We start from the raw sequence: 20,183 nt of genomic DNA, 5'->3' as shown, positions 1-20,183 counted from the left end.
CTGGCTAGAGAGCAAAAGTTAAGTGGGTTAGAACCCACTGGTGGCAGCAACATTCCTAGAGATAGAGACAGGCACTATGATAATAGAAACCTGAGCAAGATTGTCCCTCCCTACAAGTGTGGGGATGACATCCACAAATGGATAACTGCTTTGGAGAGAGCTTGCAAAGTACAGCAGGTACCCCAAAGTCAGTGGGCAGCTATCTTGTGGCTCTCCTTCTCTGAGAAAGGAAGAGACAAGCTCCTCACAGTTAGTGATGAGGATGCAGATAATTACACTGTCCTGAAGAGTGCTCTGATTGATGGGTTTGGCCTAACCACTGAACAATACAGGTTGTTGTTCAGGGATACCCAGAAGACACAGACTCAGGACTGGACTGACTTTGTAGATTGTGCCACTAAGGCTCTGGAAGGCTGGCTAATGGGAAGTAAGGTTAAGGACTATACAGGACTGTATAATTTGATCATGAGAGAGCAAATACTTAACAACTGTCAAAACCAGCTATTGCATCAACACCTGATTGATTCTGATCTGACTTCTCCCCAAGAATTGGGAAAGAAGGCAGATAGATGGGTCAGGACTAGAGTTAAGCAGAAAAACCAGAACCAGGGCAGTGATCAGAAAAAGGCAGACCAGAAGGGTAATGAGCAGAAACAAAAAGACCAGAAGTCTTCACCAGGCCCCCAAAAGGCTCAGGGGGAGGGTGGTTCCAAAAAGGATAAGAAGAAAGATGGCCAAAAGAAACCATGGTGCAACTATTGTAAGTCCAACTCACATTGGTTTAGTGAGTGCACCAAAAAGGATAAGCCCCCAGCCACCATTGCCCCTAAGGCAACTGTACCCCCTAGTTCAGCTGTAAGTGGTGGTTCCCAGCAAAAGGGTGTAGTAGGGTTAACCCTGGGAACTGAGGAGGATTCTGGCCTAGTCAGAGTACCTACTCAGGCTGTCCTGATCTGTGATGGGGACTTAGCTTTGTCCTCTACTGTAGGCCCCAGTAACCTGGGCAAGTACAGACAGACACCTTTTATCAACCAAAGAATGGCTCAGGCCTACAGGGACACTGGAGCTAGTGTCACAATGGTGACACCTGCTTTTGTGGACCCTGGACAGATCATACTAGGTGAGAATTACCTAGTGACCAACGCTAGCAATGCCACTACCTCCCATAGTGTGGCTATTGTTAACTTCTCCTGGGGAGGGGTAACTGGCCTCAAGAAAGTTGTTGTTAGTTCAGACCTTCCTGTAGAGTGTTTACTGGGCAATGATCTTGAAACTTCAGTTTGGTCTGAAGTGGAGTATAGGACCCATGCAGAACTGCTGGGGATAGATGCACATGTCCTTGCTGTGACCAGGTCACAGGCCAAAAAGTGCAACACTGAACAAGTGCTGGATCCTGAAACTATGGACCAGTCACAATCCAAGAGAAAGAGCAGTAGGGTTAAGGCTGTGCCTTCCCCCCTGCCTCAGGTGGTGGATCAGCCCTCCCAGGAGGATGATTCTGAGAACCCTGAAGGAACTGTCCTAGAAGAACTTGAACCTGATCAGGTTGAGTTTCTTGGGACAGGGGGACCTTCCAGGGCAGATCTGAGGCAGGCTCAATTAGACTGCCCCTCTCTTGAACCCCTCAGACAGCTGGCTGCTGCTGAGGCTGCAGGGAATGCTCAAGGTACCCATAGAGTGTATTGGGATGAAGGGCTACTGTACTCAGAGGCTAGAGACCCCAAGCCTGGTGCATCCAGGAGGTTGGTCATACCACTGAAGTTCAGGGGCTTCCTTCTAACCTTGGCCCATGATATTCCCCTTGCAGGACATTTAGGCCAGAACAAGACTTGGGACAGGCTTGTCCCTCACTTTCACTGGCCCCATATGTCAGAAGATACTAAGGAGTTTTGTCGCTCCTGTGTCACCTGCCAAGCCAGTGGCAAATCAGGTGGCACCACAAAGGCCCCCCTCATACCACTACCTGTGGTGGGGGTTCCCTTTGAAAGAGTGGGCATAGATATTGTAGGACCAATGGACCCACAAACAGCATCTGGGCACAGATTCATACTGGTGATAGTGGACCATGCCACCAGGTACCCAGAAGCAATTCCCCTGAGGACCACAACAGCTCCTGTTGTGGCAAGGGCCCTGCTTGGAGTATTCTCCAGAGTGGGCTTTCCAAAGGAGGTCATTTCTGACAGAGGTGCCAACTTTATGTCAGGATACTTGACTGCAATGTGGAAGGAGTGTGGTGTTAACTATAAGTTCACCACACCCTATCACCCACAGTGCAATGGGCTTGTTGAGAGATTCAACAAGACCCTAAAGGGAATGATAAAAGGATTACCAGACAAGCTTAGGCGAAGATGGGACATCCTTTTACCCTGCCTTCTGTTTGCTTACAGAGAGGTCCCACAAAAGGGGGTTGGCTACAGCCCTTTTGAGCTTTTGTTTGGGCATCCTGTAAGAGGACCCCTGTGTTTGGTGAAGGAAGGATGGGAGAGACCTCTCAGACAACCCAAACTAGACATAGTGGATTATGTACTTGGTCTCCGCTCCAGGATGGCAGAGTATATGAAGAAGGCTTCTAAAAACCTTGAGGCAAGCCAAGAACTCCAAAAAGCTTGGCATGACCAAAAGGCTGTACTGACTGTTTACCAGCCAGGACAGAAAGTGTGGGTGTTGGAGCCAGTGGCCCCAGCAGCACTCCAAGACAAATGGTCTGGACCCCACACTATTGTTGAGAAAAAGGGAGAAGTCACCTACTTGGTGGACCTTGGGACTCCCAGAAGCCCCCACAGGGTGCTTCATGTCAACAGATTGAAGGCATATGTTGACAGGGCAGACATGGGGCTACTCATGGCTACAGATGAGGGGCAGGAGGAAGAGAGTGACCCTCTCCCAGACCTGTTGACTCAGAACCCTGATGATGGCTCAGTTGATGGTGTGGTCTTTTCTGACAGCCTCACTGTCCATCAGCAACAGGACTGCAGACAAGTTCTGCAGGCCTACAGACATATGTTCTCTCTGACCCCAAGTCAGACAAACTGGTGCACCCATGAGGTGGACACTGGTGACAGTCTGCCTGTGAAGAGTAAAATCTACAGGCAACCTGACCATGTCAGGGACTGCATAAAAGTTGAGGTACAAAAGATGTTGGAGCTGGGAGTCATTGAACCTTCAGAGAGCCCTTGGGCTAGTCCTGTAGTTCTTGTGCCAAAACCTCACACCCAAGATGGTAAGAGAGAGATGAGGTTTTGCGTGGATTACAGAGGTCTCAATGCTGTCACTAGGACAGATGCCCACCCAATACCTAGGGCAGATGAGCTCATTGACAGACTGGCAGCTGCTAAGTTTTTGAGCACATTTGACCTAACAGCAGGCTACTGGCAAATCAGACTAGCTGAGAGTGCAAAGGCCAAAACTGCTTTCTCGACCCCAGGAGGACATTATCAATTTGTGGTAATGCCCTTTGGTTTGAAGAATGCACCTGCCACTTTCCAAAGGCTGTTGAATCAAGTCCTTACTGGGTTGGATGATTATTGTGCAGCTTATCTTGATGATATTGCTGTCTTTAGCTCCACCTGGGAGGATCACCTGGTCCACCTGAGGAATGTTTTAGAGGCCCTGCAAAAGGCAGGCCTCACTATCAAGGCCACTAAGTGCCAGATAGGGCAGAGCAAGGTTGTATACCTGGGCCACCTAGTTGGTGGGGGTCAGGTTCAATCACTGGAGAGCAAGATCCAGACCATAAAGGACTGGGCTCCTCCAACTACCCAGACTCAGGTCAGAGCTTTCTTGGGCCTGACTGGGTACTACAGAAAGTTTGTTAAGAATTATGGGTCCATAGTGACACCACTTAATGACTTGACCTCCAAGAAGATGCCAAAGAAAGTTCAGTGGACAGTAAGCTGTCAAAAAGCATTTGATGACCTGAAGCAGGCCATGTGCAGTGCACCTATTCTGAAAAGTCCAGACTACTCCAAAGAGTTCATTGTCCAGACAGATGCTTCTGAGTTAGGTGTGGGAGCTGTTCTTTCACAACTGAATGTAGATGGTCAAGACCAGCCCATTGCTTTTATAAGTAGAAGGCTGACCCCTAGAGAGAAACGTTGGTCAGCTATTGAGAGGGAGGCCTTTGCTGTGGTTTGGGCCCTGAAGAAGCTGAGGCCATACTTGTTTGGCACTCACTTCAAGATTCAGACAGACCATAAGCCCCTCTTGTGGCTAAATCAGATGAAGGGTGAAAATCCCAAACTTCTTAGGTGGTCCATTTCCCTACAGGGGATGGACTTCACAGTGGAACATAGACCTGGGACTGACCATGCCAATGCAGATGGACTCTCCAGATATTTCCACTTAGAACATGAAGACTCAACTGGTCAAGGTTAGTTTAATGTCCCTAAGTTTGGGGGGGGGGGTTGTGTAGGAGAGTAGGGTCTGCTTTCTATGTTCACCCCCACTTTTTGCTTTTGCTTTACTGGTTTTCGACTTAGATGTGGCTGTGGGCCTGCTGATCAGACCCACAGCCCTGCTGTTCTCTCTCTAAATTAATACTATGTACTTTAGGTGCATAACCCATTTGGATAGGATCACCTTATTGGCCCCTGTACAGTGTACCCTAGGTACCCAGGGCATAGGTGTACCCTAGGCCTACCAGGGGCTGCAGCATGTATTATGCCACCCCTGGCCTGGCCTTCCATTTTGACACAACTGGCTGATCACTCAGCTGGGGCAAGGGCGTGTAATCACCCCTTGCTTAGGTGTAGTATTCCTATACCTAACTTATATATAGACACATGTGTACCTATCAGTCACTCCTATGGCAGGCCTTAACAATCCTGGAGGCAGAGTGCTTGGTAACATGTGAGATGGTGCTCTAGCATGAGCTGAGCCTGTCTGCAGCTTTCGGAACCATGTCCTTATAGCTGTTCTATGATATAGCCTACCATATACTCTTAAAGTGCCTTATAATCTTAGACGGTTATGGTAACTATGGTTTGGCTTTATCGAAACATGTCGTGTAAGGTGTCTAACACTGTGGAATAATACCCCCATGCCATTTCTGGACATGAGAATATTATTCCCCCCTTCTAGACGGAAAGACATGTTAAAATCATACTTCACTGTTAGCCTCTGACCAAAGCCTCAGCATCACAAAATGGATGCTGCTGCCACGACACAAGTCTGACCTCCTGCAGCTGGGAGTGATCCCAGCCAGGGAGGCCTGGACAATAGGGTTCCTGCTTGGGGAGGTGCTAGCACCTCCCCAGACAGCCTTTAGTGTATTGGGGCAGGGTGGGCTGAAAGGAATGAGACATGCCTGGGGCACACAAGGTGTTCCTTGCATAGTCCAGTTCAAACCGGCGCTGGGGCACTCCAGCCCCAGCTCTGGCGCGAAACTGGACAAAGGGAAGTGGGTGTAACCACCCCCTCCCAGGTCCCACCCATAAGGCGTGACCTAGCAGGTATCCCAGCCCCCCAGATTAGTATAAGAGTGGGAGTTGGGCCTCAAGACTTTAGATTATCCTGAACCTGCAAAACTGAACAGAAACTCTGGACCTTCGACATTCGACGAAAGAAGAAGACTGAAGAATCTCCCTTGTAGCCAAGGAGTGGCTACCCTGTGCAAACAGGCACCATCAAGAGACTACCCTTTGCTTTGCGACCGTTCTACGAGGAACCGACTGCAGAGCCCGACCAGAGCCTTGACTTCCAGACTTCTCCGACCCTCATCCACATCTGCAGCAGAGCTGAGATCCGTGGAGGCGACGAGCGACGTGGGACCGGCTACCTGGGAAAAGTGGCTAGTAACTTACAGCGCAGCTTCTGAGGCACCCTCGAAGTTGTGCACCGGGGATTGAGAAGCCACAACCCCAAGCACCATCTGCACCGAAGATCAGCCCCCCACACTCCACGAGTCCTGCGTGGGGCCCTTCAGCATTTTCCTGCTTGCCGCGTCTGTCCGGTTGCTTGCCCGCTGGCTAGTGGCCTCTGTGACGACGCACCCTGAAATCTTCTGCGCTGGTTTGGCTCCTCCAGACTGGCTCCCGCTTCTCTGCAAAGAAGAAGCACCCCAGACCTTCCTGGTCTGCACCAGAAGCAAGTCCTTTGTTCTTCGTGGGTTCCGCTTGCCAAGGCTTGGTGAGTCCTAGTCCAACTTCGACGCCGCCGACAGCAAGAGCCTTCGTGGGACAGCTCGCCTCCTGGTCCTGGTCGTCCTCGACGCTTCCTGGTCCTCCTGGCTGCAGCGACAAGCTTCACCTTCACCTGCAACTCTTCACGACATCGCCTGGTTCCTTCCTGGTTCCACGTGGTCACTGGCTAGTGACCTTGACTCTGTCCCTTCTGCTTGCAGGTTTCTTCTCTTCTTGATCCCAGCCTTGGGATCCACCGGACACTCTCCCCTGACTGCCTGTAAGCATCTTTTTTCAGGCATCCATAGGAGTCGACGACGAAAACGACGCATCTTCACCCCTATGCACCCGCAGCCTGTGGGCTAGGTAACTTGGGTACTCCGGTGCTCATCAGGATAGTGACTATCCTAGTGTCTAGTTTTCAAGTCTCAACTTCCTAGCTACTCCGGAAGTGTCCTAAATCTGTCTATTTCTAAACTGTAATATTGCTATTGACTTTTACGCATTACGCGTGAGTGTTTCCACTCTGCACACGAATCCCGTGGGCCTCCCACTTCCTAACTAACGCTAGTGTAGTGTAGCCCCAGCGATTCCCTAGGCCTAGGCCTATTCTATTTCCGTGACAGTGGTTCTTATACCACTTACTTAGTATATGGTTTGCGTGGCCCCTAGGGCCTAACTGTATTACTTACCTGTGTGACTTACTGTATGCATTAATAAGACTGTGTTGTACTTACCTCTAATCTCATAAAGAGTGCTGAGGGTTTGCTTAGAATAAATACACTTTATTTTATATATATATATCTGTTGTGGTGTCCTTTCATTTGGTATTCAAGGGATTGTATATGGTATCACAGCTGGCTTCACATGCCATTCAGAGTTTAGCCTAAGACTGCTCTTGTCCATGCTACCACTAGGATAGCTGGTCTATAAGGTTGACTTTACAACCAATCACCATAAGGGTATTTGGACTGATATAAGGTGTACACTATAACTAGTGACATCATACATCAGGCCAACTTCTCACAACAGGGATCTGAAAGAAGGAAGTCTGTGAAGGGCATTTCCTGTAAGCAGTCAAAGCAGCCAGATGAACCTTAATGGAATGGAAATTAAGGCCGGACTGCGCCAGATGTAAAAGGTATGGAAGGATGACATCTTCCTTACATGTCGTCGGATCAAAGTTCTTGGACTTACACCAGATACAGAACCTCTTCCACTTGTAAGCATAGGATGTCCTAGTGGAAGGTCGTTTAGACTCCTTCAGTATGTCCATACAATCATCTGGTAGATTCAGATGGCCATATTGCACTATTTCAGGAGCCATGCCGCCAAACTCAAAGACGAGAGGTTGGGGTGCACCATCCGCCCCCGAACTTCGTGAGAAGGTCCGGCCTGCACGGCAACCGCATGTGAGGAAGGAGAGACCGGTGAAGAAGGTCCGTGAACCACCACTGCCTGGGCCACTCCGGGGCGATCAGGATCATCCGCGCCCTGGACTGGGACAGCTTGATGAGCACCGCCGGAATCAGGGGAATGGGTGGAAAAGCGTACAGAAAGCTGTTCGACCAATCGATCCATAGCGCATTCCCCAGCGTCCCCCGCTGGTAGTACCTGGATGCGAAGTCTCGGCATTTGCTGTTTTCGGCGGTGGCGAACAGATCTACGTCTGGAGTCCCCCACTTTGCGAAGACTTCTCCTAGTACTTCGTCGTTTATGACCCATTCGTGGTTTTCCTGAATCAGCCTGCTCAAGGCGTCCGCCTGAGCATTCTGCACCCCTGGCAGATGCGTGGCCGTAATCGTCAGTCCTCTGGCCAGCAGCCAGCGCCAGATCGTCTGCGCCTCCTGCGACAGAGTGCGCGATCTCGACCCCCCCTGCTTGTTGAGGTAATACATCGTAGTTGTATTGTCCGTCTGTATCAGCAGCGAGTTGGTCTGGAAGGACGGAAGGAAGGCCTTCAGCGCCAGGAAGACAGCTCTGAGTTCCAGGAAATTGATGTGGTATGTCGATTCCAACGCAGACCACTTTCCTTGAATCTGCAAGTCCCCGGAATGTGCTCCCCAGCCCTGGAGAGACGCATCCGTCACGACACTCGTCGTGGGAATGTCCTTGTGGAAGGGAACCCCCTTGAGGAGGTTTTCCGCCGAACACCACCACTTCAGGGACTGAAGAGCATGCAGCGACAGTCGTATCTTGTCGTCCTAAGAGCCTGTCCTCTGATCCCACTGATCCTCCAAACACTCCTGCAGTGGTCTCATGTGTAGCCGAGCGTGAGGCGTGAGGAAGATACAGGAGGCCATCGATCCCAGCAGCGAAGACACCTTCCTCACTGTCGTCGATGGAGCAGTCCTGAGGTCCTGAGCCTTCCGAAGGAGTGATAACCGTCTCTCCTCCGAAGGAGACACGCTTGCTGACCGCGTATCGATGGAGGCCCCCAGGTACTGTATGCACTGGACCGGAGTCGTAACCGATTTGGACATGTTGACGTGTAACCCCAGCTTCTGCAAGAGCTCGCACGTCCATCGGAAGTGTTCTTGCGCTTCCGCGAAGGATGATGCCTTGATCAGCCAATCGTCCAGATACGGGTAGACAAACACCTTGTTCCTCCGCAGGTGTGCCGCCACCACCGCCATGCACTTCGAAAAGGTCCTGGGCGCAGACTTTAGCCCGAATGGCAGTACTGTGTATTGATAGTGATTGGCGCCGACTTGGAATCGCAGGAACTTCCTGTGCTTCCGTGCTATGGGCACGTGGAAGTACGCATCCTGTAGATCTATGGCACAGAGCCAGTCTCCCCGTTGCAGCTGAGGGTAAATCTGGTGCAACGATAGCATGCGAAACTTCTCTCTGCAAATCCATTTGTTTGCCTGTCGCAAATCCAGAATGGGCCTGAACTCGTTCTTGTCCTTCTTGCGAACGAGGAAGAACCGAGAGTACAGACCTCTTCCCCTTTGAGACAGAGGTACCTCTTCTACCGCCTTTTTTCTCAACAAGATGTCTGCCTCCGCCTGGAGCTCTCTCAGCTGGAATCGAGAGCTGACCGGCGGAATCGCTGGAGGCGGGCTGATAAACCGAAGACTGTATCCATTGCAAACAATATTCAGCACCCACTTGTCCTGAGTAATTTTTCTCCACTCTGCCGGAAAAAATTGAATGCTTCCCCCCACTGGAGTGGGTAACGGTTGAGGGGGAAGTAGCCGCTCAGGGCCGAGACCCGGCCGGGCCCTTGGTCGTGGTAGTAGCCTGCTGGCCTCCTCTACCCCTCTGGCGCTTCTGGAAGGGCTTGCGGAACTGCTGCTGTTGTGGCTGCTGCTGTCCCGAGCCCTGCCCACGCCCTCTGCCCGAAGACCCGAACCTCCTCTGGAACGGGCGCTTCTTTTTCGCTGCCTTCTCCAACCCGACGGCCGTCAGGGTTTCCGCCTCAGCCTTCATGCGGGCCATCTCATCGTCCGCATGCTTCCCGAACAGGGCAGGTTGGCCACTCTTTGCTGCGCCTCTGGCTTGAGGGACGTCAGGCGCAACCACGAATGGCGCCGCTGGTGGACGCCATGACAGTAGGCGTGGGCGGCCAATAAAGATACATCCGCCGCTGCGCTGATCGTTTGGTTCGAAACCAGCATGCCTTCTCGCACCGTCTCCAAGAAGTCCTCCTTCTTGTCCCGTGGCAGGAGGTCTGCATATTGCTGCAGGGACTCCCACAGGGCCCGGTCGTAACGGCCCAACAAAGCCCCTGCACTCGCCGCCTTCATGGTGGTGGCGGCGGTACCACACACCTTCCTGCCCGCAGAATCCAGCCAGCGGCTTTCTTTGTCAGGTGGAACCGTGGAGGACGGGGCGGTCGCATGTTGTTTTCTTGCCGCCGTCACGATCACCGAATCCGGCTTCGGGTCCACTCTCAAAAAGGACGGATCCGACTCCGGGGCCCTATACTTTTTCATCAGCCTGGACGGAGCGGCCTTCGTCGTCGCGGGAGTGAGGAACAGCTCCAAGGCAGGCTCCACCAGTCCTGGTACAAGAGGCAGTAGGGGGCGAGACAGGTGTTTTTTATGAAGCGTCTCGAATATCAGGGACGTCGTGGGTGTTGGAACCGTCACCGTGATACCCAACTTTGCAGCCCCTCGCAACAGCACCTCTTGGAACGAGACCAAGTCGTCCACCGGAGACACCCTAGTCCCCGGGGAGTCCGACAGCGTCGGGGAAAGGTCTCTGTCCGAGGAGCGCGTGCGCGACCTGGACCTATACCTCCTACGGCGTCGTCTTGAGTCCGACGAGGACCGTCCACGGCTACGTGATCTTCTCCTCCTGTGAGAGCGGGAGCGCGACCTCTTCGGCTTCGGCCTGTCCGCCGGTCTCGCCGGTTCAGGAGACCGTGGGCGTCGTGGCTTCGGGGTCCCCTGCGGCGGAGTCGGGTACCGTGGAAGGGAAACCGACCGCGGGGGAACCGGCGGCGGTCCCACAGGAGTGCGTGGCAGCGACAGAGGCTGGGGCGGCGGAGGCAGCGTCCGCGGCCGAGGTGGCGGTGGTGGAGGTGGCGGTGACGGAGGTGGAGGTGTTGGTGGAGGTGGTGGTGGTGGAGGTGGTGGAGGCGGCGAAGGCGGGAGAGGAGGCGGCGACGGAGGCATCCGAGGAGGCGTATACACCACCGAGTACACCGATCCCGGTGACTCTCTCTTCCTCGACGTCGATCTTCTCCTCGACGTCGATCTTCTCCTCGACGTCGATCGCCGCCTCGACGGCGACCTGTGCCTCGACGGCGACCTGTGCCTCGACGGCGACCTGTGCCTCGACGGCGACCTGTGCCTCGACGGCGAGACGGCGAACAGACGGTGGTCATCCTCCTCGACGTCGCCGTCGACGCCCTCGACGTCGACGGGGAGTGGGAGCGCTTACTGGTCTTCCTGCCCCTGGGGAGCCCCCCAGGGGCCTCAGTATGGGCCAAATCAGCCCCTCCAGACCCACCTGGTGCCTTCAGTCTTCGCTCCTCCAGAACTTGAAGCCTGATTTTCATTCTGTCCCTCAGGGTCCTGGCTGAGAACGAGTGGCAGATGGTACAGCTTTCAGGCACGTGGGACTGGGGAAGGCAACCTATGCACACCTCGTGTGGATCAGTTTTAGCCTTCTTTCGACCACATTCCGGGCACTTGTCGAACAAGCCAGGCATGTTGACAGTACCAGCTACTAAACACAAGAAAAAGTGACAAAAATTGCCAAAATCTCAAATAAACCCTTGAAAAGGGGAGAGCTCAATGCTCCAGGGTCCTGCTAGCAGGAGCCGGAAAAAAGAACTGAAAGTAAATGGGACCTGCTGGGCATTCTGGGATACTGGGGAAAGTTCTGGAAATCTGGAAAGTTTTCTTAAAGGCACAGTATCCTGTTCTAAGCCACATAATGGCAGCCTATGGGGCTTGTCTGTCCACTCCTTCCTCGCTATCATTCCAGAGGCTTTTACTGGTAGAGGCAGGGTTTTTTCCTATGTGGAGAAAAACTAGACAGGCAGTGCTGTTTGTGGATGTTGGTGGAATTCTAGTTGAAGTACTGGACAGTGTAGCCTGTGGGTATAGGCTGAATTATCTGTCTTTAAATTAAATTCTCTCTTAAAGGTGTATGCAGGTCTGCATGATTTGTCACCTTTAGAGATTATTTTTTATTGCTCCGGGGTCCACGCACATGGGCGGGACGATTCACTAGATTATGACTATACACAGAGATCCCCTACTACAGAAACCATACTCATGCAACAGCTACATCCTTGTCAGGGAGAACCACAAAAATCAGCAAATTAACTTATGCGTAACCCTCTGGTAGCTTGGAAGTAATGTGTAAAGTATTTATGTAGCACTTGAACAGTAATAAAGTGAAAACACAACAAAAGAAAAATCCCACACCAATTTAGAAAAAATAGAGTCGATTTTAATGAATAATGACACCAAAACGACAAATATCCAATCAGTAAAACTGGAGTAATTAATTCTTAAAGTTTCAAGTATGAAATAGCGCCTAAAAGTTTAAAGTATCAACTGCTGACATCTAGTTGCTCGAGACCAGGGCAACGTTGAAAGCTATGGCCAACCGCAATGGGGGGTGGTTTAGATACAGTAAGTGGATTGGGCTCTGTCTCCGCTTACCTTCAGACTTTGATTTTTTTTTCCAATTAAAATGTCTGAGAAGGTAATGTTCAGCCAGGCAAGGCAGCCAGCGGTATCTGAGGAGGAGGTGTTGTCTGTGAGCCACTGGACGAAGTTGTGGTGAAGATTTCTAAGTTCGGATTTAGTCTCTTTCATGCAAGTTGAAAATCTACAGCAGGGTGAAGTTGCATGCTGTAGCCGTCAAAGGTTTTACAAGGCCAGATACCCCTTCTACGATACTGCTCAACAGGATTTACTGCTGTGGAGAAGAATGTAGCGAGAGCTGCTGCTAAGTCAGGCCGCCGGTGATGCACCGAGGGCGAATAGGCAAGCAGATAGGTCCCGATCTCCTTTGGTTCTCACATCACTTTTGGGCAGAAAATGTGTTAAGTCCCTAGTTTTAGATTTGGGCTATCTGGGCACCTTTAGCCTGTCCTGCCCACACCCATTCTGCCAACACTCAGACCATCTATTGTGATACTGTCTGGGAGGAGTACGTCAAGGCCGTCTGCCAACTACACCTAGTCATGTGACCCAGTAACAGGTTGCAGGCACCCAATAGTTAGGACAAGAAAATGTCAACCTACTAAAAGTGGTATTTTCAGAACTGTGACTTAAAATCTTACTTTACCATTGAAGAGGGTTTTAAAATACAATTCCTCAGACACCAAGCATCACTTTCCTACCAGCTCCCAATCAAGTAATAATATAACCTAATGTTATCAAATGGGAGAGGTAGGCCTCACAGTGGTGAAAATAAATTTGTCTGTTTTTCACTATCAGGACAAGTAAAAGTACATGTCCAACTCGTTAAGTATAATGTATCCTTACAGGAGGTCCTTCGGAGGGTGGGCCTTGGTCCCAACTTTCGTCGGTGGATACAGATTTTATACAGCGCCCCTAGGGCACGGGTGCGCCTGGGTGCTGCGCGATCGGAGGAGTGGCGGCTGGGACGGGGCACGAGACAGGGATGCCCCCTCTCGCCGCTACTTTTTGTGCTGGAGATTGAGCCGTTTGCTGTCACGGTTAGGGCGGAAATGGAGCAATGGGGAATCCAGGTGGGGGATACCCGGAATGTGATATCGCTCTACGCAGATGACGCCTTGTTTTACCTGCGGGCACCGACGGAGGCACTTCCGGTCTTGCTGCATCACCTGGACCGGTTCGGGGAGGCGTCGGGCCTGAGAATTAACCGCAGTAAATCTCTTATATTCCCGCTTTCGGGTTTTGATACAACGCCCGGCGAGGACCTGCCGGAGCTGGGGTTGCGCTGGGAACGGGAGAGTTTCCGGTACTTGGGTATTCAGGTGGCCGCCACGGAGGGTTTAGCGCTCGCACGGAACATGGATCGGGTACTGGCCTCCCTGCGGCAGTCTGTGACGTTTTGGAACACCCTGCCGCTGTCCCTCATGGGACGCCTATCTGTAGCCAAGATGGTAATGCTGCCACGGACCTTGTACGTCCTGCAGAATACGCTATGCCCTCTCCCTCTTAGGGTTTTCCGGACCCTCAATTCACTACTGACCTCCTTGCTTTGGGCGGGGGGACGCAGTAGAGTGGCCCTTAGGACGGTCGTGCGCGCCTATGAAGAGGGGGGATTGGAGGCCCCACGTTTCGATTTATATTATTATGCAGCGCAGCTCCTCCCGGCGGCCAGATGGTTTGCAGACGCGGATGTCTGGGAGACGCGATTACTGGCGGGCAGGACCTTCAATTGGCCTTGATACGGGGGTCGGGCGGACGTGGCGCTGCCCTACGTGGTGACACATACGGCACGGGTATGGCAGCGGTTTGTCGAGCGGGTCTTGGGTGCGGCACCCTTTCATAGGGATTTACCCATTTGGATCCTGGCCCCCATGGTGGAACTAGAGCGCCAGGTGTCATACCGGGACTGGAAAGAGGTGGGTTGTGAAGTGTTGGCAGACCTGTACTCCTCGGAGACCTTCCTGTCATTTGAGCAGGCGGAGGATTTTTATGGCCTTCGGGGGGGACAATACCTACATTATCAAGGGCTGCGGGCGGTGGTGCGTTCGGTTTGGCCGCAGTACCCGGAGATGCCCCCGATGATGCAGACTCTTAATATAATCCTGACGTGCGGTCGGGGCCGTAGACTAATTGCATTGTTATACGCGGCGATGAAGCGAGATTCGGCTCCCCCGGAGCCCCCGGCGTGGGCGGCCTGGGCAGCGGATTTGGGAGAGCCTTTAGAGCAAGAGCAGCGTACGCGAATCGGAGCCTTGACGAGGAAAGTGTCCTGTAATGCGCAGTTTAAGCTCACCCATTTTAATTTCATGCATCGCACTTATCTTACCCAGAAGGCGCTGAGTAGATTTGGTACGGGCAGGGGGGACGACTGCCCTTGGTGCGGCGCAGCAGGGGCGGGGTTTTTACACCTGGCCTGGGACTGCCCGCTGGTGGCGAGGTTTTGGGTAGGAGTGGTGGGCCGCGTTGCGGCCGTTACTGGCCTCCGCCTCCAGCGGACACCCCTACACTGCCTGTTAGCCCTGGTTCCTAAACCTAGGAAACGGAGACTGGCTTATAAATTGCTGCAGTTAATGTTGGTTTTGGCGCGGCGTCGGGTCGCGATTACCTGGATGGGTCGGAAGGCCCCGGAGCTCGATACGTGGCTCAGGGATGTGAGGGAATGGTCGCTGGCGGAAGAAACACATATGCAGTGCTCTAGGAGGGAGAGAGGTTGCAGGAGGACCTTCTGGCGTGGCGAGCCCTGTGTATGGAGGGGTTGGCGGAGGAGGGGCAGTCGCCACAGAGTGGACGAGTGGGGAGCTGTATTCCCCCCTATCTTCGGAGGGGGAGGGAGGAGGGGTTGAAGGTGAGGCTGCTCCTGTGCGGCACTGAGCAGGGCTGGCCCGGATACTCCCCCATTATAGCCGGGGGCCTGCCTCACTCCCAGGTATTACTTCTGTACATGTTTGATACTTGGACCTGTATGAACGGCTTATCTCTGATGTCGGGGGGAGGGGGGAGAAATCTGATTGTTTGTCTTAAAATGAAAAATAAAGTTTTCAAAAAAAAAAAAAAGTATAATGTATCCTTGCCTATGAGCAGTTGAGGGCCAACCATAGGGATGACATATATAATAAAAAGGGAATTTTAGGCTTAGCAAAGGATTCATTTTGCCAAGTCGAACTAGCAGTTTACAACTGCATACAGGCTGCAATGGTAGACCTGAGACATGTTTAAAAGGTTACTTAAGTAGGTAGCACAATTAGTGCTGCATGCCCATTAGTAGCATTTGATATACAGGCCCTTGGTACAAGTAGTGCCACTTTGCGAGGGACATTCAAGTAGATTAAATATGCCAATTTGGTGTAAACCAGTTTTACCGTGTTTTAGGGAGTGAGCACAATCACTTTAGAAATGGTTAGAAGTGGCAAAGTGCACAGAGTCCTTACACCAACAAAAGCAAATTCAGCAAAACAGGAGGGGAGGAGGCAAAATGTTTGGGGGTGATCCTGCACAGAAGGCTAAGACCAACAATGAGAAAGCATCAGGAGTCGAATCTTTGTTTCCTCTGGTTCCTTGGGACCTTCTCTTTCTGTTGCAGCTCTTGCAAATGCAGATTATATTCTTTTTTACAGGGATGTGTGAATGGTTTCTGTATAAAATCCAGTGTGGTATCAAACTGTACTATCTGCGATTTGTAGTGACTGTTTCCCAAGTGGGTGCAAAACCAAATATTGTTCACCTAACCAGAAATACTGGGGTTGTAAGTGGGCGCAGCTGTAAAAGTCAAGCATGAGTGCTGCAGGGACGATCTCTTTTTGCTGGTCTATGTTTTGTCATATCCTTGGAAATGGTCTCTGTTTGAAACATAGCTGTGATAGTACCCTGATTGTCTAGGAGGGTAGCATGGTCTTACTTGGCCTTCATATTGGGAGAAACCTCTCTAGACTCGGGAAGCCCGTTGAGCCAGGAAAGGCAGATGAAATGAGACATCTGCAGTGTAATAATCATTGGAAGCATGCCGTGTCTGTGCATGTCTTGATATTTTGTAAGGTGTTGTCTACATTTCCAAAATCAAGTCTGGCCATTAAACAGCATGCCTAAACTCCTTTCCTGGACATTCGTATGGAGAGAAATTGATCGAATGTACAGTAAAACACAGCTGAACGAAGAGATGTAAAGTTAATGTTAGGAAATGGTGACATAGAAATTTAGGGAAGGGGTGGATATGAGTGTGTTCCTGAAGTTCAAACAATTGTTGTAATGTTTTGGCATTATGAGAATAATAATAACAATTGGATAACATTTGAATGTACTGCAAGATCTCTTAGGGAGGCTAACAGATTCTAATAAATGCGCATCTCAAAGAAGAACTCATTATATGAAATACGATTATTTTAATAATATGAAGTTATTTGTTTTTGATGGTGTTGTAATCATTCTAAATACAAAAGAAATAAGCAAGACATTTTAATTCATACATGCATTATAGTCCATCTTGTCAGTTACCCATGTAGCATTCTCTCCCTATCACACTCACTATACTTTGAGATTTCATTCCAGCTTGACTATCTGGCACTTGCGTTATAGTTTACAAAAGTACATAAGAAGAAGCATACAACTTGAAATATATCAAATACTCTCTTGTTTGGAAATTATCAACACGGAAAGCCACAATGCCAAGCTCTTACCTCTCTAAATCAGCATCCATGGAAATGTCCACTTTATCTAGATGCTCTGGCAAAGAAAGAAGAGTCTTGCCTTTCATTTTGCCTTCCATGACAAATATTTCATTTTTTAATCTGTGGGCTTGAGTCATTATGTCTTCAGACACCACTCGAGGCCACCCACTAAGATTATCACCATTCATGAAAAGCGTATAAACAACCTGGAAGATAATTGCATTTATTTAAGCTTGCTTCCTTCAGTCTCAATAAAGGCATTGAAGAAGTTTGATAGAACAGCTGATAAAGTGCTAGTGGCCTGCAAGATTTGAAAAAGTGGTATTCAAGCAGAATATCGATTTGTAAACATTGACTTACACAAATATCGACATATGGAAATATTGTGACACACAAATATTGACAGCAAGAATATCGTTGTCAAGAATATCGAATTTAAAGTAAGAAATATAGTTTAAAAAGAAGTCATTAATATCGTTTGCAAAAATATAGTTGTTTAAAAAATCAGTTTTTTTAATTAGTGTTATGTATTTTAGTTTATATTTTAAATGTATGTGATGTATGTTTTTTTGTATAAGTTTTGTTTATGTTTTTAATATACGTGTTACATTTTTAGTAGTTATCAATTTTTTATTTTAATAACATTTTGTTTTTTTAGTTCCGTAGTGGGTTGTGGGTTTATAGGGAGGGAAGTAATTTAATTATAATAAATTAATGATTATTTTTTTATTTATTAATATTCATTCAATTGAGATTTTATAGTGTTAACTGTATTTATTTGTAATTAATTATCAATTGGTTAATTAATGTTAGTTAATAATTGATCGTTAATTATGGTAATTCTGTAAATTGGTTTAGGTGCGGGTTGTGGAGGTTTTAGGGGTAAAGAGTAGGAAGTAATTTATTGATTAATTATTAGTTAGTTGTTAATTTATATTAATTAATTGATTGAAAATTAATTATGGAAATTGTGTAATTAATTTCAGGTGCAGGTTGGGGGGTTTTTAGGGGTAAAGGGTGGGAAGTAAGTTATGTATCATTAATTAATAATAAGCTGTTAATTTATATTAATTTATTAATTGCAAATTTATGGATATTGTGTAATTAATTTTAGGTGAAGGTTGTGGGGTTTATAAGGGTAAAGGGTGGGAAGTAATTTATGTTGAATTAATTAATAATTAGCTCTTAATTAATATTAATTATTTGAAAATTAAATATTGAAATTGTGTAATTAATTTTATATGTGGGTTGTGGGGTTTAAAGGGGGGAAGGGCAGGAAGTAATTTATGTTAAATTAATTAATAATGATAAATTTCCTAGCTATCGTAACGGAAAGTTTCCATTCTATTAAGGACTCGGAGGCGAGGATTATGCTGTTCTTTCTCCACTTTATTGGATAGCAGCCATTTGAAGTCAAAGCAAAACAAAACTACTATTCCCATGAAACATCGGGAATAACACAGTTAAAACAATAGAGCGTCCATGGATAGAGTGTCCTGTCCCTCTGCACCAATCACAGGTCTCCAGGGTGCCGATAGTCCTCCGTTACTGTTCATTCTTCCTCTTTCGTCGCTCAAGCTCAGCCATCAAGGACGCTTCATGAATCTTGTTTATTAGAGTTGCCTGTAGAAAATCAAAGGCATAGCGTAAGCGACGGCAATGGCTAAGGCTTAGCCCTGCAGGAGAAAACACATCTCAAGGACATTCACAGAAGAACTTATCAAATAGCGTATACATAACCAGTAAAAGAGCTTCCTTACCCCAATACGAGGGTGGGTAGGTAACAAGGGGACTTGTACCCTGGGTGGGATAATCCTCGCCCCCAAGCCCTTAATAGAATTGAAACTTTCCGTTATGATAGCTAGGAAATGTTTCATTCTATGTCAGGACCGTAGGCGAGGATTATGCTTGTTTAAAACTTGCTCACGACCAAGTGAGCCATGTCAATAACCGGTTTGAAGTAAAACCGCTTAAAGGTAGAGTCTGAAGACCAGTCTGCTGCATTCAGAATGTCTTCCTTCAAGACGAGCTCCCAGGGTAAATGCTTTGGAGGCCATTGCTCCTCTAGTAGAGTGAGCCCCGAATGCACGTAGATCTATGCCGGCTTCCTGCATCACCCATCTAACCCAATGGGCAATAGTGGGGGAAGACACAGCCTTGTGGGGCTTTTTGAGCGCAATGAGCAACTGACGTTCTCCTGGAGGTCGAAACTCCTCCGACATCTCCTCATATGCTTTGAGGCAAGACACAACGCACAACTTCAGGGAGTCCGGGAAAGCTGGGTAAAGAGATGGATTTCGTTCCGCATTTAGTACGTCTACAGATGGTGAAGGTAACCTAGTTGGGGAGAATATCCTACCTGATACATCCAGGGCCCTGACATCCGAAACCAGTCTACAGGAGACCAGGCAAAGAAGCATTGCCAACTTTGGCGAGAGTTCCTTCCTAGAGAGGAATCTATTTGGCTGCAAGGACAGAAACAAGTTCAAAACCTGGTTAACATCCCAGAGCTGCGAATAACGAGGCTCCGGAGGTAAGGAAAGACGAATGTCTCGAAGAAGGCGACAAACCAAGGGATGTTCCCCCACCGGAGAGCCGTCCACCACAGTGTGGCCAGGGGAAATGGCAGAACGGAAGGTATCGATGGTTCTATAAGCCAGGCCATCTTTTCCAAGTGGATTGGTAGTGCTTGACGGTACTGTCAGACCATTGTCCCCTGTAATCCGCCATGCCATCAGGGCCAGGGAGCTTTGCGCAGTTAATGGGTGGGGATCCTTGTCTGGATTGAGAAGGAGAGTTGGAAAACGAGGGAGAGGGATCTGGCGTCGAACCTGGGCCGAGAACCGTGTTATCATGGTGAACGGGGGAAAAGCGTAACCTGCTTCCTCCTGCAAGTTCTGCAGGAACGCATCCGTCCTCTCTGCGAGAGGATCCGGTCTCCAGCTGAAGAACCTGGGAAGCTGGTGATCCAGGCAAGAAGCAAAGAGGTCTACAGAGAAGGGACCCCAAATGCTCTGGAGATCAGCAAACACCCCTGGGTGTAGCCTCCAGAGACTCACGTCGTGAAAATGGCATGATTGGAAGTCTTCCGATTGTTTCAAAAGCAAAACGACCATCGTTACTGTTTACTATACGACTTCTCGAAGTAAACTTTATTGACGGAAAAGAGTGACACTCAGGTATGAATTTCAAACGCGTAGCTAGTTGCTTCAGCGTTATATATTTTTTGCGCATTTCGTGACTTGTTTACCGATATATTTCTTTCGTAATTTCTTACAGTTTGTTGAAAT

The 20,183-nt window shown here is 49.3% G+C and overlaps 1 protein-coding gene across 2 annotated transcripts in view; it reads right to left on the bottom strand.

Annotated features, from left to right (window-relative positions):
• Positions 1 to 20,183, bottom strand: part of DNAH17 (dynein axonemal heavy chain 17) — a 14,992,541-nt gene that overhangs the window by 14,826,306 nt on the left and 146,052 nt on the right. Inside the window, exon 2 of one of the 2 annotated variants that reach the window (XM_085617470.1) lies at positions 16,903 to 17,099. In XM_085617470.1, the coding sequence (XP_085473596.1) occupies positions 16,903 to 17,099 (197 nt within the window). The remainder of the gene's footprint in view (positions 1 to 16,902; positions 17,100 to 20,183) is intronic. The other variant, XM_085617471.1, reaches the window with a different exon arrangement.

Source organism: Triturus cristatus, chromosome 7, assembly GCF_964204655.1.
Source record: "Triturus cristatus chromosome 7, aTriCri1.1, whole genome shotgun sequence".
Lineage (NCBI taxonomy): Eukaryota > Metazoa > Chordata > Amphibia > Caudata > Salamandridae > Triturus > Triturus cristatus.
The sequence above is the reverse complement of the archived record's forward strand: the minus strand, read 5'-3'. Positions and strand labels throughout refer to the sequence as shown.